Source organism: Homarus americanus, unplaced genomic scaffold (genome assembly GCF_018991925.1).
Source record: "Homarus americanus isolate GMGI-L3 unplaced genomic scaffold, GMGI_Hamer_2.0 scaffold48354, whole genome shotgun sequence".
Lineage (NCBI taxonomy): Eukaryota > Metazoa > Arthropoda > Malacostraca > Decapoda > Nephropidae > Homarus > Homarus americanus.
This window is the reverse complement of record NW_024723833.1, coordinates 7,443,280-7,459,081: the sequence shown is the minus strand read 5'-3', so window position 1 is coordinate 7,459,081 and position 15,802 is coordinate 7,443,280. Positions and strand designations below refer to the sequence as shown.

At 36.7% G+C, this 15,802-nt stretch overlaps 1 protein-coding gene across 1 annotated transcript; it reads right to left on the bottom strand.

Moving 5' to 3' along the window:
* Positions 1-1,583: 1,583 nt before the first annotated feature.
* On the bottom strand, positions 1,584-15,759 carry LOC121863850. The gene is made up of 8 exons (XM_042362735.1): positions 15,739-15,759; positions 11,740-12,454; positions 10,559-10,659; positions 9,358-9,495; positions 7,026-7,175; positions 5,723-5,815; positions 4,710-4,937; positions 1,584-2,767 (listed from the first exon to the last, which is right to left on the bottom strand). Exons 2-8 carry the CDS (start codon positions 12,437-12,439, stop codon positions 1,589-1,591), a joined length of 2,589 nt encoding a protein of 862 aa, XP_042218669.1. The 5' UTR covers positions 12,440-12,454; positions 15,739-15,759; the 3' UTR covers positions 1,584-1,588.
* Between the last annotated feature and the right edge of the window lie 43 nt (positions 15,760-15,802).

Below are 15,802 nucleotides of genomic sequence, written 5' to 3'. Positions count from 1 at the left end.
TTAACCAATCATACATTTTCCTCCCCCTACCAAATGCACCTTCTACATTGCTCCTTTTCCTCTTGCTTCCTTCTTACAATTTACACCCCCTGCCATTCCATACACATAACTGTTTTGTATCTTCCATTTTGTTAACCCCAGCTGTGTCACTGTTTTTTGGAGCTGGAATTACAAATTATATATTGATTATTTTCTATTATATAATACTGTTATATTATTTATGATGAAACACACCATAAGAGGCTGATCATACAAGAATATAATAATGAATAAATAAAAACATCTGGCTATCGCGACACGGCCAGTCCCCCCCCCACCTCCAGCATGTTTATACGTATCATTTTTCATACCTATTAGCTCTCGTTAGGCCTGTCCAGTATCTCCATTAAAGACCATACAGTATATATTTTAATAACATATAAGGTACATGTAATATTTTTTTTAAATGAATAATTTTTAATGAATGGACAGTTAATTAAAAAAATACACCTTATATATATATATATATATATATATATATATATATATATATATATATATATATATATATATATATATATATATATATATATATATATATAATTTTTTTAATATATTTCCTTATTATAACCATAAAAAATGAGGTACAACAGATGACACTTGTGTAAACATGCTGGAAGGGGGAGTACTATGCTGCGATCACCAGTATGTTTTCTTTTATTCATTGTTATATTCTCATGTGATCAGCCTCTTATGGTGTGTTTCATGATAAACAACATAACATACAGTATTATATAATAAAATAAATACAATATATAATTTTTAATTTTACTTCAAAATAGAAGGATAAGCTGAATCAGAAGGTAATCTCTTCCCTGACGGTGGTGGGTGTGGGACTGGCCTGGCCACACTTGCATTTGTTTTTATTAATTTATTATATTCTCTTATGGTGTATGTTTCATTATCAATAATATAAATAATAGAAAAAATATTGTACATAACTTGTAATTTTACTTCAATATGAAGGAAACACACACATAACATCTATTGCACACTAGAATCCCCCCACACCAAAAAAAAATGTTAAAAGTCTGGATTGTATACAATATTTAGGTTCTGGACCTTTTTATACTACAGCAATATTTTCCTTTTCTGTGCTTTGCATCCATAGCTGTTGTCTTAATGTATACTGTACAGGTACTTATGACGGGGTTAGGGACCGACATCCAGGTCGTAAGTCGAAATGGTTGTAAGTCGGAAATGCTTAAATAACACATAGAAAATCGAAAATTTGGGTCTCTTTTTCTTCTCAGCACCACAACATACTCACTTTTAAGCTTGCTAGCCATTTTAAAGTGAATTACAGAAGAAAATTTTGTCTGTGTACTGACTTTGGGACTCAAAAATACATAATTTGACCACATTTTGGTACGACTGAGGCAGGTCGTAAGTCGGGGAGTACCTGTATTAGATTTTGAGGCTGTTTTCTACTTTGTGCAAAATTTTCTTCTTGTAAGTGATTTAGTCCTACATTTCCCCCTTCACTTCTTTGCTGCTGTACTATAATTATTTTTTCTGTTCTCTAGTTTAGCACTTTGCATGTGGTTTTCTAGTTGGTTTTTTTTTTTTGCGTTGTTAGTTTTAAGTATTTATCATATTTAGCAAACATCTTATTCTTTTGTATAAGATCCCAAATGAGGAATTGAGTATTTTTTTTGCTGATCAGTCTGTTCTTTGCATTCTTTATAATAGCTGCTTTATTTTGTTCTTTGCAGGAAAGATATCTGCTTAATGTGTTAAAATATATTTTTCTGTTTGCAAATTTTCTCCTCATTCTTTGTTCCCTTTCATTTACTGTGGCCAGGCCATTCCTTCTTTTCATCACCTTCATGGCAACCATAGTTTTCTCATAAATTTTGTCCCACCTACAAAACTGTTTATGCTGATAACGGTATACATGTTCCTTTAAAAATAAGCCCATGTTTGCTAACATCTTTTGAAGGAAAATTAAAAATGAATTCTCTCCCGGAGTTACAGCGCCAACTCTGTGGCCAAGTTTAGGTCCACGTTTACTAATTATTGTAGTCATAGCGGTAAGTGCATGTTTCATATTGTTAACCACAAAGTCACTACCCAATGCTGCTTTTACCCAATCACTGATTGCTGGGCTCTTGTCTGGCACTACTCTGTGATGTCCCTCCATTACATTCTCCCTAACACTGATTGTAGCAATACTGTCCTTTTGTGTAGTATTTGTTTTCATCACTGGAGCAGCATTATTATTCAGTATGATGCATCTTCCCCCAGAGTGTTCCATATCTTTCTGAGCTGTAATAGTAGTCAAGTATTTAAATTTGTGCGTCTCAAAACTTTGGCATGGATGAGTTCTCTGCATGTTTGATCTGGCCTCCATGTGATCCAGGGTTTGTGGTTGCTTTTGAGTAATGATTTTTCCTATTTCCAGTATAACATTGTTAATGGTACACATCAGCTTTGTTTCACATGCTATACATTCATTACGTGTTGTTTCGATTAATTCTTTGTACTTTTGCAGTTTATGCCATTTAAGTGTTGCTTTCATCTTGGCACATTTTTCTGCATAACTTTCTAATATAAACTTGTAGCTATGAACTTTGTGTATTAAATTCTCATACTGATCCCAGGCTGCATTCCTGCTTTGAATTAAGTTAAAATATTCCCCACTTACTCTTTGGTGGTGTTCTTCAAGACTCTTTAAGAACTTTTCATGTGTGTCCTGGTATTTTTGGGCCTTCACTCCTTCGTCACGCTGTAAACAAATATTTATAAGAAAGGGATTTTATATGGAGAGTACTACAGTAGAATACAACTGTAAGACATCTATTACAGCTGAAAGAATAAACAAAATTTACAGGAAAATTGTGTGTACTACCAGGGGTGGCAGAACAGTACGGTACATTTTTTTTTCATAATTCGCACTAGAAAAAAGTATCATACTGTAATTCCATACCATACCTAAAAAAAATTGCACCTTATAATTATGGAAATATATTGTACCATAATTTTGTACCTCATATCATACCTCAAAAAGAAATAAATCTGAGAAAAGGATACATGAAAAATACATTTATATTTGCCACTTACATGATTATGAGCACAAAAGTTTGTTATCCTTTTAGTAGTGCTAACCCACATTATGTTCTCAGAAGAAGGTATAAGAAAAAAATTGTCAAAGCAAAAGATTCATAAGAGTCCTGGCCCTGACATGATGCATCCCACAGTGCTTAGAAAGTTGTGCAATGAGCTTGCTGAGCCCCTGAAGATCCTTATCTGTAAATGCCTGGATGAGCAAAAGGTCCCCAGTGACTGGAAAATGGCTTATGCAAGTCCTATATTCAAGAAGGGCAATCGTTTCTCCACGAATAATTATAGAGCAGTGTAAGTAAAGTACTGAAGAGCATTATAAGAGATGCCATGATGAAACATCATCTGTGAAACAATTTTGTAAAGGACTGTCTACACAGTTTTATGCCGGGACACTCCTGCTTAACAAAATTACTCAAAGTGCTGGGTATTTGGATTCAAATTCTGGAACAGGGCTGTAATATAAGAACATAAGAATGGAGGAAACTGCAGCAGGCCTATTGGCCCATACTGGGCAGTCCCATGTACACCCAACTCCTTTCGCTCATATATCCTTCCAACCTATGTTTGAAGCTATCCAGCATATTCAAGTTAATGATGTTTGGTAACTTGTTCTACTCGTCCACTACTCTATTTCCAAACTAATGTTTACCTATTTCGCGTCTAAATCTAAATTTGTCTAATTTGTAACCATTGTTACGAGTTCGCTCCTGGTTGGATAGTTTGAGTATCGACAATATAGTATACCTAGATTTTGCCAAGGCCTTTGACAGTGTACCCCATGAAAGGCTCAGAATTAAACTGGAAAGGTAAGGGATTCAGGGAAGTGTCCTAGGGTGGATTGGAGACTTTCTTTATGATCGTCATGTGTACCATTGACAAGCGGGGTACCACAGGACAGTGTAATGAGCCCATTGTTGTTTGTGTGTTTCACAAATGTCATGCCAGAGGCTATACACTCCTCCATGCAAATATTTGTGGACGATGCCAAGTTATTTATGGAAATTAAGAACCAAGCCTACTGTGAAGGGCTGCAGAAAGATCTCTTGTCAACTTCAGGTTTATAAACATCTCAGAGGACACTACTTAGTTGAGTTCATACCTGGAGCTGGTGGATACTTGTTCCACAAGGGGTCACAGCTCAAAGTTGAAGAATCCACAAGTCCAGAAAACTGTGAGGGCAAACTTTTTCAGAGAGAATTGTAAACTCTTGGAACAATCTACCAGTGTTATGATGGCACCATGTGTGAGCTCTTTCAAGATAAGATTTGACCAACACTGGAGCAGGTTCAAATACATTCAGGGGCCAGAGTATACCCAGTACTTGCCAATAGTGCATTACAGAGACATAACCAATGAGCTGATCAGTGGTGAAGAGGGTGAAATAAAGTATATAATCATTACTCTAATGATTCAATTAGAATTTTTGGCTTAAAAAACTTATAAGCAAAGTGATTGGTCCTAAGAAATAAAAATAAGTGGTTCAACACCCTTCTGTCACTGGAAATGAGAACACAATGTAATTACCACTGACGATCAATTACAGCAAACTTTTCCCTAACAAAAGAGACATCTTAAGCTACATTAGATGAGGTTGGATATCTCACCAAACAATCCAGCAGCACACTCTCGTCTTCAGCATACAATATGTCAGGTGGCGTGGAGAGAAGAACCTCGTACTGGATCTTCAACTGTTGTAACTCTCCACGCAGTACCTGTAGGACTGCTGTGATATCCTTATCATGGCAGAAGTGAAATATACGCTGCAGGTACCCGTAGTCAGGGCACCAATGGTAATTTCTTCCCCCAAAATCTTGATCTGTGATGTAGGGTGTCTGGAAAAAAAAGAAATATGAAACTACCGTACAGTACTTAATAAGTACCATATAAATTAAGAAACACTAATGAAGATGAGCATATTTTCAATGATTAATATCCTAAAGCAATTCACATTCATAAAAGACTAATCACTTAAACTACCATGTTCTATAAAGTTATACAAGATGAAAATGATTGTTAAACTAAATTATCAAGTTTAGTATCATGAAATTTTTTTATGTACTTATACCAAGGAGGTTTTAAGAGAGGCAATGGCATCAGCCGTGGATAATGAAGCCACTCTTCACTAACAGCGACCATGCTGGTACGTATTGGCAAATCTGGGTTTTATTCTGTGCATTCAGTTACTGTATTGTCCATTTCAGCAAATATCTTAAGGAAATGTTCTTATAATTAGCACATTATTAAACCTGGCACTTTCTGAGCACAGCAGATGGATGGTGGACAATAAAGCTTTTAATCTATATACAGCTGCTCCCTGACTTACGACGGGGTTAGGGACCCAAATCCAGGTCGTAAGTCGAAAATGCTTAAATAATGCATAGAAAATCTAAAATGGGTGTCTCTTTTTCTGCTCAGCACCACAAAACTCTCACTTTTAAGCTTGCCAGCCATTTTAAATTGAATTACAAACGAAAATTTTTTCTGTGTACTGACATTGGGACTCGAAAATACGTAATTTGACAAAATTTTGGTACAACTGAGGCAGGTCATAAGTGCGGGTGGTCGTAAGTCGGGGAGGAGCTGTATACAAGAATACGTAATCTCAAAAATAACTTACAACATTGTGGTGCAACAGTTTGATCTTTTTGTTCCTCTGGTTCCCCAAGTCTCTCTGAGGGACGTAACTTTGTTTTGCATCGTCATAATGTTCCTGGATCAAGAAGAAAAACTGGTAAAATTATTATCAATAAAGAGTTTGGTACAGGTATCCCTCTTTTAGCATTAAATTATTTAACATAATTCAGTTTATCAATAAAACAAATTTGACACCCTTTTTCACTCTGTTAATGCTGTTTCATCCCTTAGGGACACATGATGTGATATGCCTCCTTACTGTTGATACGACCTCTTACACTTCGTGACATTGAACATTAACAGCCATTCCTTCGACCACTCTTGAAGCTGACAAAGATCTTTCTGTAGCTCTTCACAGTCCATTTGGTTCTTAATTTCCCTGAATAACTTGGTATTGTCCCCAAACATTTGCATGGAGGAGTGTATAGCTTCTGGTATGGGTTATACATAAGGGGAAGTAGTAGAGGCATGTGCACCAGTTCAGAACCAGGGGACAGTGTTGATCAAGCAAGTCTGGTCTTGAAAGAGCTCACACTCGGTGCCATCACAACACACTGTGACGATTGTGCGAAGAGTTCACAATTCTCACGCCGAAAAAGTTTGCCCTCACGGTTATCTGGACTTAGCAACCAACAAAGATTCAGCTTCTTATAATTTTGTCTATATGTCCCTTTCCCTTATGATCTGCAATTGCCTCATTTACTTTGGTAATACAGTCAGGGCAATACCAACAACAGCCTCCATGCTTAACGTTTTCTGCGGCATCCTAAACACCATTATGGTCAGACCCACAAAATCCTCACATGAAGCCTCCCCACAGTAAGTGCATGTCAACATACTCCCTGGTGATGCTGAGATTTTACCCTCTGATTCACTACACCTATGCATGTCTTGTCACAAATTTTTTTCTCTCTTTTATGGACAAGCAGTATTTGACAAGTGTTACCATTGGCAAACTTGAGGGAGAGGGTTAGCTAACACGAAGGGGGAATGTGTGAAGTGAGCATTTGTCAGATTTAATGGCAATTAAGAGTGTACCATCTATAAGAATCGTCTTAGCCTTAAGCACAATTTAGGATGTGATGTAAATTTACTCTAAGAGTTATTATTATTTTTTTTTTTATTATTATTACCAGTATTATTATTATTACTATTATTTTATCTTAACAAATCTATCCTATTCATCCCTCAAAATACTGTACATATCATCTATTTCGTATACAGTTTACTAATTCCTTCTCCGAGTCAAAATGATCCATTCATCCGTTTATCACTCAAAAACCTACTTTCTGTAACTCATTCTCCTCACCACACTTGAACACCTCCCTTTCTGGATCACTCAGAAAGCCCATCTTCACCAATTGACACAGCAATTCTATTGTTGTCTTGTCTCTTACAATCAACCTCGGTTCTTCAACAGCCTCCATGAGTCGTATCTGTAATGAACTCATTATCAGGATTTGTCAGTACAAATGGATACTGATGCAGTAGTATAAAAACAGGATTCAAAACTGGTTCCAGTTCACTCATCAGAGGCTGGTGGAGCTTATATTAAGCTATTAAAAGGCTCCTCAGTGCTTGTCCAGCTGAATATTTAAAAGGGTGAACAAATAATGAGGAACCAGAAGGCAGGAAACGGATATATATGTTTCAGAGAACATATACAGAATTCCCTGATTCTGACTGATCCAAGCACTCCAGCAACCTGTAGTGAAGCTACTCAAAACTTAAAGAGCTTGTAACAAACTAATTGTTGTGACATGGAATACCGATAATAGCTAGAGGGGATTGTACTGTACAGTACTGTACTAACATATGTCTGTTAACATGCAGGGCCTATTTCATGAGATTCACTTGTATTGTACTGATAAATTTCCACACTATATGTTTGGTAAATGCATTATTTGGCCAATACAAGTGCTTAAAACTTTTACCCTTTGAATCATAGCATGTAAATGTCAAAGTCAATACCAGTACAGTAATTAGTTTGAACAAGTTAACATCATCCATTCCTGAGTTATCATAACACAAGACAGACAAGATAGAATACCTTCCTTAAATTTAATATTAGTGACAAATAACTTCACATCAATGATCTTTTCATACAAACTCTAATATTTATGCCCAACATGAAAGCAAAATAATACCTGTACTCCAAAACTCAGCACTATATTTGAACCAATTCTCTAAAATAAACAGCAACTTCCCTCTTGCCAGTTACATCAAACTCCCAGATCATTGGTCATCATATTTCATAATCAGGACTCTGGTAGCTACTGCATAAACACCTAGAGTTTATATGGATCAATAAATATGGCACAGTAAATCCATTAACACCATACAACCCCAAGATGATCAGATCACTTTAACCACCACAACACATCCAGGTCATGAACAACCTCACATCAACCACTGCACTAAGAAAAACACCAAATAAACCCTGTTAATCATCACAACACCAAATCAATCAGAGTACCGTCCTCATATCTGAGGGTTGGTGACCACAGTCCTCCACTCTAAAATGTTTTGGGGCTGTTGTTACCAATTCTCCAAGATTTTATATCTCTCTGGAACCCAGTTTTTAATTTCATTCATCAATCCTAGTCTCTACCATCCCCTGGCCCTCCTACCCTCAACTTTGCCCTTTAATATTTCTGTTATTATCCCTCACATTTAATTATACTATAACCAAAGTATCTCAGTTTTCTTTTTATGTAGATTTCAAATATTTCTCTTGAAGTTTTTATTAACCTGAATACTTCCTTATTTGTTTTCTTGTCAGTGTAACTTATTCTCAACATTAGCCTAAAACAACACATCTCAAAGGCCTCTAATCTCTTTCTAGTGTCTGCTGAGTGTCCACGCTTCTGATCCATACAAGAGTCCTGGCCATATATAGCATTTGAGCAGCCTTTTCTTATATTGAAGTTAATATCCATTTTTATTAGGTCTTTTAGATTATTAAATGCTGTTATTGCCTGACCTGTTCTTCTTGAAGTACGGTATACAGTATATAATTACATATTTTAATCAAAACATTTAATCCCATTCTTGCCCATTTGTTTTATAAATTCTGTTGGAAGCTAATCAACCCCACAAGCTTTATCATCTTTCATTTTGCTTACAACTATCTCAACTTCTGATCCCAGCATTAGTAATTTGATCTTAAGTCCATTTCCATTTCTTACCTCCACTCTTTCATTATTATTGTATAGTCCTTCTACATAATCTGCCCATCTCTCTTTTACTTCTGTTGCCACAAACAGGATCTTTTTGTCTTTGCTTTTAATAGTCCCCCCACCCCATTTATTTCCCTACAAAACCAATCAATTCCACACTACCCTGCAACACCAAATTACCCCAAGTTACCCAGCTTAAGAACCCTAAGTTAAGCGCCACAATGTCACACTACTCCATAACATTATACAACTCCACAGTAAACACCAAAATAATCCTATGACTAACACAACTGCACAACTAATACCACAATATACTAACCTACAACACAACCAACTTGCCAAAGTATTCATTATTAACCACCACAAAACCACACAACACCACACCACTAATTCATCAAATAACCCACATTAACAAACATCACATCCCCACCATACTCACTATTTCAGCCCTGGCCATAATCTTCGCCCTAAGCAGCCTGGCACGCCCCATCTTGACCTCCATGTATCGCCACACTCGTAAATTCTTGTCAACACCTAGCAGCTCTTTACAGTACACCAGCTTCTCATCCTCCTCCCCCTGTATTGTGATATTTGTGATTAATAATACTGTATCTGTGCTTGTACAAAACTCTACAAGTATTCTCAAGTGATAAAACGATTTTGGTAAGTGACACATGAAGACACTAATGAATAATGTACAGGGTATATGAGTAAATTGAAGAAAAGCAACCAAGGGTTTACCTAAAAAATTATTCAGGCAAACAAAACCTGTCCAGGAGAGCAATGTTAAATGACACCAAAAAATTACACAATAATGATTTTTAAACTACTACTGTACACTGTGTATTTCCATTAACAAAAGAAGAAGTATGGACCATTCACCTTATACCTGTACTGTATAGTGTATGTGCTTCACTTATTGATGTAATTAAATTTTGGGCTAGTAAATACTGTAGCTACCATAAATGATTCTGTTACTACCTAGAAAAGCATCCTGAATAACCTTCACAGACATATTCTCTCTCATTGGGAAACTTAAAGAGATACCTTCTGGTGAGTAACAGCCTAAAGATACATTCCCAGACACAGTCCCTGATGAATAACAGTTACAGACACATCTCTGATAAGTAATATTAACAAAATTAAACTTCAAGAAGACTATACAGTACTGATCTTAACAGTCACACACCCTAAAAGTAATTTTAAAAGTAATACACACCCCAAAGCTCAAGTTTTACATACAGTACACTTTCCCTTAGGAGTAAGCTTGACAGAGTCACACTCCCTAAAGAGATTTATCACAGACCCACACATACCATAAATAGTAAACTTCTGACAAATTCCCTAACTAGTAAGCATCAACATGCTCCCTTCAAAGTAAGCTTCACAGATATACAATTTCTAAAGAGTAAGCTTCACAGATTTACATTTCCTGAAAAGTAAGTTTTAGATACACTCCGTAAAGAGTAAGCTTCACAGATACACTCCTAAAAAGTAAATATATCACCCAAGCGGCTAACAAGCCGATCAGTGGTGAAGAGGATAAAAGTAAAAGTAAAAAAAGTAAACACACACACTCCCTTATGAGTAATATTCAAGACACTGCAAGAGGAGGAAAGCAGCATGGGTGCCACACTCACCTTATAGTGCGAGGTCAGTCTGCGGACAAGATAGGTGTAATTCTGTACGCCGGTCACCTGGTCCTGGTAGATCTTCTCATTCATAGGCATGGGACGTATACCTGCAGACACCAAAAGGTAAATGCAATAAGTTGTTACTAGTTATTGGAACCGAGAGATATTTAATAAAGAAGTAAGCTTATCATCTTACGACAGAAGCTTAGGGGCTTATTTGCATGCAAGATATAAATTCAAGTAAGGCATACATGACTGAGATAAGTTGGGAAAATTCAAGATGACAAAACACAAGACACATAGATGTCAGATAACAAATTAACCATTTTTAATTATCGATTTTTGGACATAGGTCTCTATGCAACAGAGACATGACCAACTGCCTAAATGGCTAACAGGCTGATGAACGGCAAAAAGTTCATTCAAATTAAACATTAAAACTGTCTATTATTTTACCAAATCAAAAGATGGCAGTTTTTGGACTCAGACCAAGGCAGAGTAGAGATGTTAAATTAATTCTTTTCCTCAATATTTACATGAAAAGATGCAAATACAGTATATATGAATAACAGCTTCGTACTGCAAAAGGCATGAATTTGTGTAGATTAATAAGTTTGTACAGTACCACAATTCAATGGACTGTGAGCTGAGGAAGATTTATTGTATTTTAAGTGAGGTCTTTATACAGTAAGTCCTCCATGTATGAGAGGGATGCGTTCCTGAAAACCCTCACATAAATCAAAATCGCATATATCAAATACTTAGTTAAATGAGAAAAAATAGGATGCATTCCATACCCAGAATGAAAATGTTCCAGACCCATTTTCAATACAAATAAACCATAAAACAAATCAATACAATATTATTTTAAAAATAATAGATAAAGCAAGTGTACAATACAGTGTACTTAACAATAAAAGCTGAAACATCAACTTGGGTAGACAAGATGATGGAGGTGGTGGCAGAGGTTTTACATAGTGGGTGATGGTGTTGGAGTGACATGTGCAGAGTCATCAGGGTTGGAATCCATATCAGGGATTGAGACATGTCACATAAGGCTGATTTTTGCTTACTTTAATTGAATTCCTGGTAGGAATAGGTCTTCACATATGAGTGAATTCACATATATGAAGGAATTACTGTGCCTGGAATATTACAATCATGAAAAATCAATGAATTACACTCACAGTCAGGGCTGTAGACCTGAAACATTTGATAGTATCTCTGTGGAAGGAGCTGGTGTGGATATCGAAGACGATTCAGAACATCAGTGAGAACCTCCTGAACTCGGAGAAAATACTGAACTGGTATGGTAGTATTATCATCCCCGTAATTGTCCGAGAGCGTGACAGTCACGGCTGACACTTCAGGAGTCTCCCGCTGTTGCTCCACAAGCGTTCTTAAAAATACCTCTTTGTCAACAATGTTAGCTCCCTCTGCAAGTGTGCTTAATTTCTCAGCGCACAGGTTAACAGTATTGGAGTCTTGGATATATTTATTCTCCACTTGGGCTTTACTTAAGTATTTCTCAACATATTTTCTCAAGGATGAGGGTTTAGGTGAAAGTGGCTTCTCAACACCTCCATCCTCTGTGAAGACATTATTTCGATACACTTGTTTTTTTTTAATAACATTTTGCACTCCTTGAGGAAATTCAGTTAGTAGTAAATGTGCAAACTTGCAGAATCCTCTAAAACTTCTAGTCTGTTTTTTATAAATTTTTGGCAAGTTTATTGGCATGCCATGCCCATACTGTCTGTGGTAGTGACACTTCCCAACACTAACGTTGCATTTTCTCCTTTTCAATTCTTTTTTCTTCCATTTTGCAAAGCTGAATTTAGGATCGACGTGTTTCCAATGCCTAGCATTGGATGTGATAGGAGACATTCTTAACTGTGATTCCTGTGAAAAAAAAATACCAATAATAAGTGATAAATTTGTATATAAAATAGCTGAAGTGTTGTAAATAACACATAAATATACAGTAATATACCTACAAAATTGCATAAACCTGTCTTTCCTTTATCAAGTGACACAGGAAGCAACCAAATCTACTTATAAATTAATTTCATAGGTTATATCAGCTTTTTTCTTGTAGGTTCCTCTATAAATGACTGGCCATGGGAATATGAACCCTACTATTAACATGATGTTAAATTTCTAATGGTCTGATGTGCTCTTTTCACTGTTAATTAAAAATATAGAAAAGGAAATCACTGAAGGACAAAACACAAACTCAGCAACTCTTAACCTTTACTTCAGTCGTGGATACCCGCTGGAGGGTGGGGGTGGGTTGCCCCCCCCCCTCCCTGGATCAAGTTTGTGTCAAAGAAAAGCAGCTTTTGCTTGGGTAAGGGGATTAATTTTATCATTTTTCTGGGGTGGCACAAACAATTCCAGTACTGCACACTAGTAAACCCTTGCTATTTGTGGCACAAATTGGCAAAACTGCGAATAGCAACTTATACTACCTTAGTGCACTACTGTATACCTATACTGTACAGTGTATGTGAAACTTAAGTCACCAATACTACTATCCTTCATATGTAGAAGCTTGGAGTTTGATAAAATGCACTGTACAGTAGAATGAAATCTGGTTACTGAAGCATAGGGAGATCATCAGGATCACTATTGGAAGAGGGTGATGCAGTGGTGGTTCGTGGAGAGGCATGGAGACGGGTGGTGGGGTGGTGTGTGGCGAAGAGGTGGGTGGTAGAGCAGCGGCAGCAGATGACCGAATAGGTAAGGGAGACAAATCAGCTGGGTGAGCGGCTGGTTCTTTCTTGAAAACATTGTGATTGGTTGTTATTTCCTCTTGGTTTTGAGGTGTCTAAACATTTCACTTCACTAACATCACTAGCACTGACACTAGGCAGTCTTTTAGGGACCATTTCACACAGAAACACTAAAGTTTTCAGTACAACACAGGAGATACTGTGTCACAGACAATGATTAAGCACAAACATACGGAGAGGAGTGAGAGGAGATGCTGCGTGCATGTGGGGGTGACTCGTTGCGCTGTGGGCAGGCTCGAAAACTAACCACTATCTGCTTACCATGTATAGTCAAAATCGCAAATTGCAAACCCGCGAATAGCAAGGGTTTACTGTATAAGAGGTCTGGGTATGTTTTGTCAGTTACCTCAGGTAACAGAGTTAAAACTCCTGACCCTAGGTTCGGCAATTGACAACCCAGGTAAAATTTGATCAGGTGATTTGGTGAAAACCATACACCCAGCTACTTTAGCTTGATACAAGATGTCATCGTGACACTGACCATATTTGTTTTAAATTCAGTCATTTACTCCACTGGAATACAAGAGTTAATAAGGTAAGAAAAGTTTAATATTTGTTGAAAAGAGGTTGACTGAGATTTAGCCGTGGCACCATGGTTTAATATCGTTTTTTTTCTTTGTGTCGCAGCTCTGTGGTTTTAAATCAAGACAGTGCACTAATGTCTTGGTACTGTGAATTTATATCATTGCCCTTTTCACTTTGCAGTCATGAGTGTTAATGAACAAAGATTTGTGAGAATAAATAAGGACTCAATAAAAAATTAATTGAAATTTTTGGATAAGATCCAAAATGCCAGCAGTTTTTATTCCATAGTAGCTCTTGAGAAGTACAAGGAGCATGAAAATGATGCAAAGAATGTGTAATTTTTCCTTTACAATTCCCTATACAGTATTTCTATCGCAAATTTCACGATTCTTGTTATATTATTTTCTAAGTCCTAATTCTAAGTTTCCAAGTTCCAACCCTGTTGTGTAAATATTGATACCCTGTACCTGTACTGTATAGTGTATGATACAATCCACAACCACAGTTTATATAATTATTTAGTTATACATGTGATGCAGGTTATAATACATGTGATGCAGCTTATTATCCATGTGCTGCAGTCTATGTACACTAGGGATAAGTTTTAAACATGTGCCATATAACTGTTTCAAGTAACCCCACCTTTATGAATTCATATAAACTTGATGTATCAAATTCATTATGCAGTATATTAATAAGTCTGTGCATGGTATAAATTTGAGGAAAAAAAGCGAAAAACTAAAACAATATTGAACCTGCCATACCGAATGTGGGAGCTAGCCTATCCCCTTGCAGTGTGTAGGACAAACCCTCAGATAAAAATCCCTACGACAAAATCCCTCTGGCATAAAATTCTAACCAAACAAACTTATCCTAACATAACTATGAGAAACAAATTTAAATGGCGGGTACTTTGTCTTACTATGCACTTACTGAGGGATTTGTCCCCTCTCTGGAAAAGGTCTGACAAACCTCCATGACTTTTAGTGTCCAGAAATGCTAACACAAATAAGACTAAAACAAAACTGCAAATGCAATCAATGTTGTTTGCACAAAACTTCCTTAACCATATCCATAAAATCCATCGGTGAAGAGCATAATACCTATCCTCGGCGATTGATGTGAGCAAGACGTGAAGTTCGGCGGCAAATCACGTATGTGAGCGCAAAGGCAACTTTTTTCCTTAATTTTACCACTTATCTGCTTACTATAGCCGTTCGTTATTACGAACTTTATTTGTCCAGAGTCAGTAGAGAGGAATCTTGTAATGTTTGGTATGGCCTCACTTTCTCAGTCCTCACTCTACGGACCAGTTGCACCTAATAACCTCGGTGTTCCGTTGTTACAATCGCGTGCAAATAACGCCCCTGGTATCTTTAGATCTCTACATCATAAGTGCAAATACCCACTTCGTAAATAGTTTTTCATGTTAGCTTATTGCTACAAATTAAGTTCATAATCATAGCTAATTGTAATGTATTTCGAGTTTTCGATGATCTATATTACTTTTTGTTCCCCAAATTACGATCAGTGGTGAAGAGTATAAAAGTAAAAGTTGAATTGGTTCTGGTGATTCTGAAACAAAACAGTGGTGCCTTTATGGGAATGCTTAAGTGGTGCCCAATCGATTATATGTTTGGTTGTAATTATATGAATTAATCGGAATGGTTTAAAAAAATTTATTCATAGGCTTTTAACCAACGCGACATGCAATATCATGTCACAGTGTCTCTTTTTAGTTAGAAAGGTTCGGTGAAAACTTAATTATAGTTGTTTCATTAAATATTGCAGTTGATACAGGGTGTTGATAGTATAAAAAAGCCTGTCGGTGTTCAGTGTAGGAAAAAATGTAATTTCCTCTCCTACCCAGCTGTCGTCTGCGCCGCGAAGACACGCCCACTGAAATAGACGATGTGAAGTATGTGTTGCG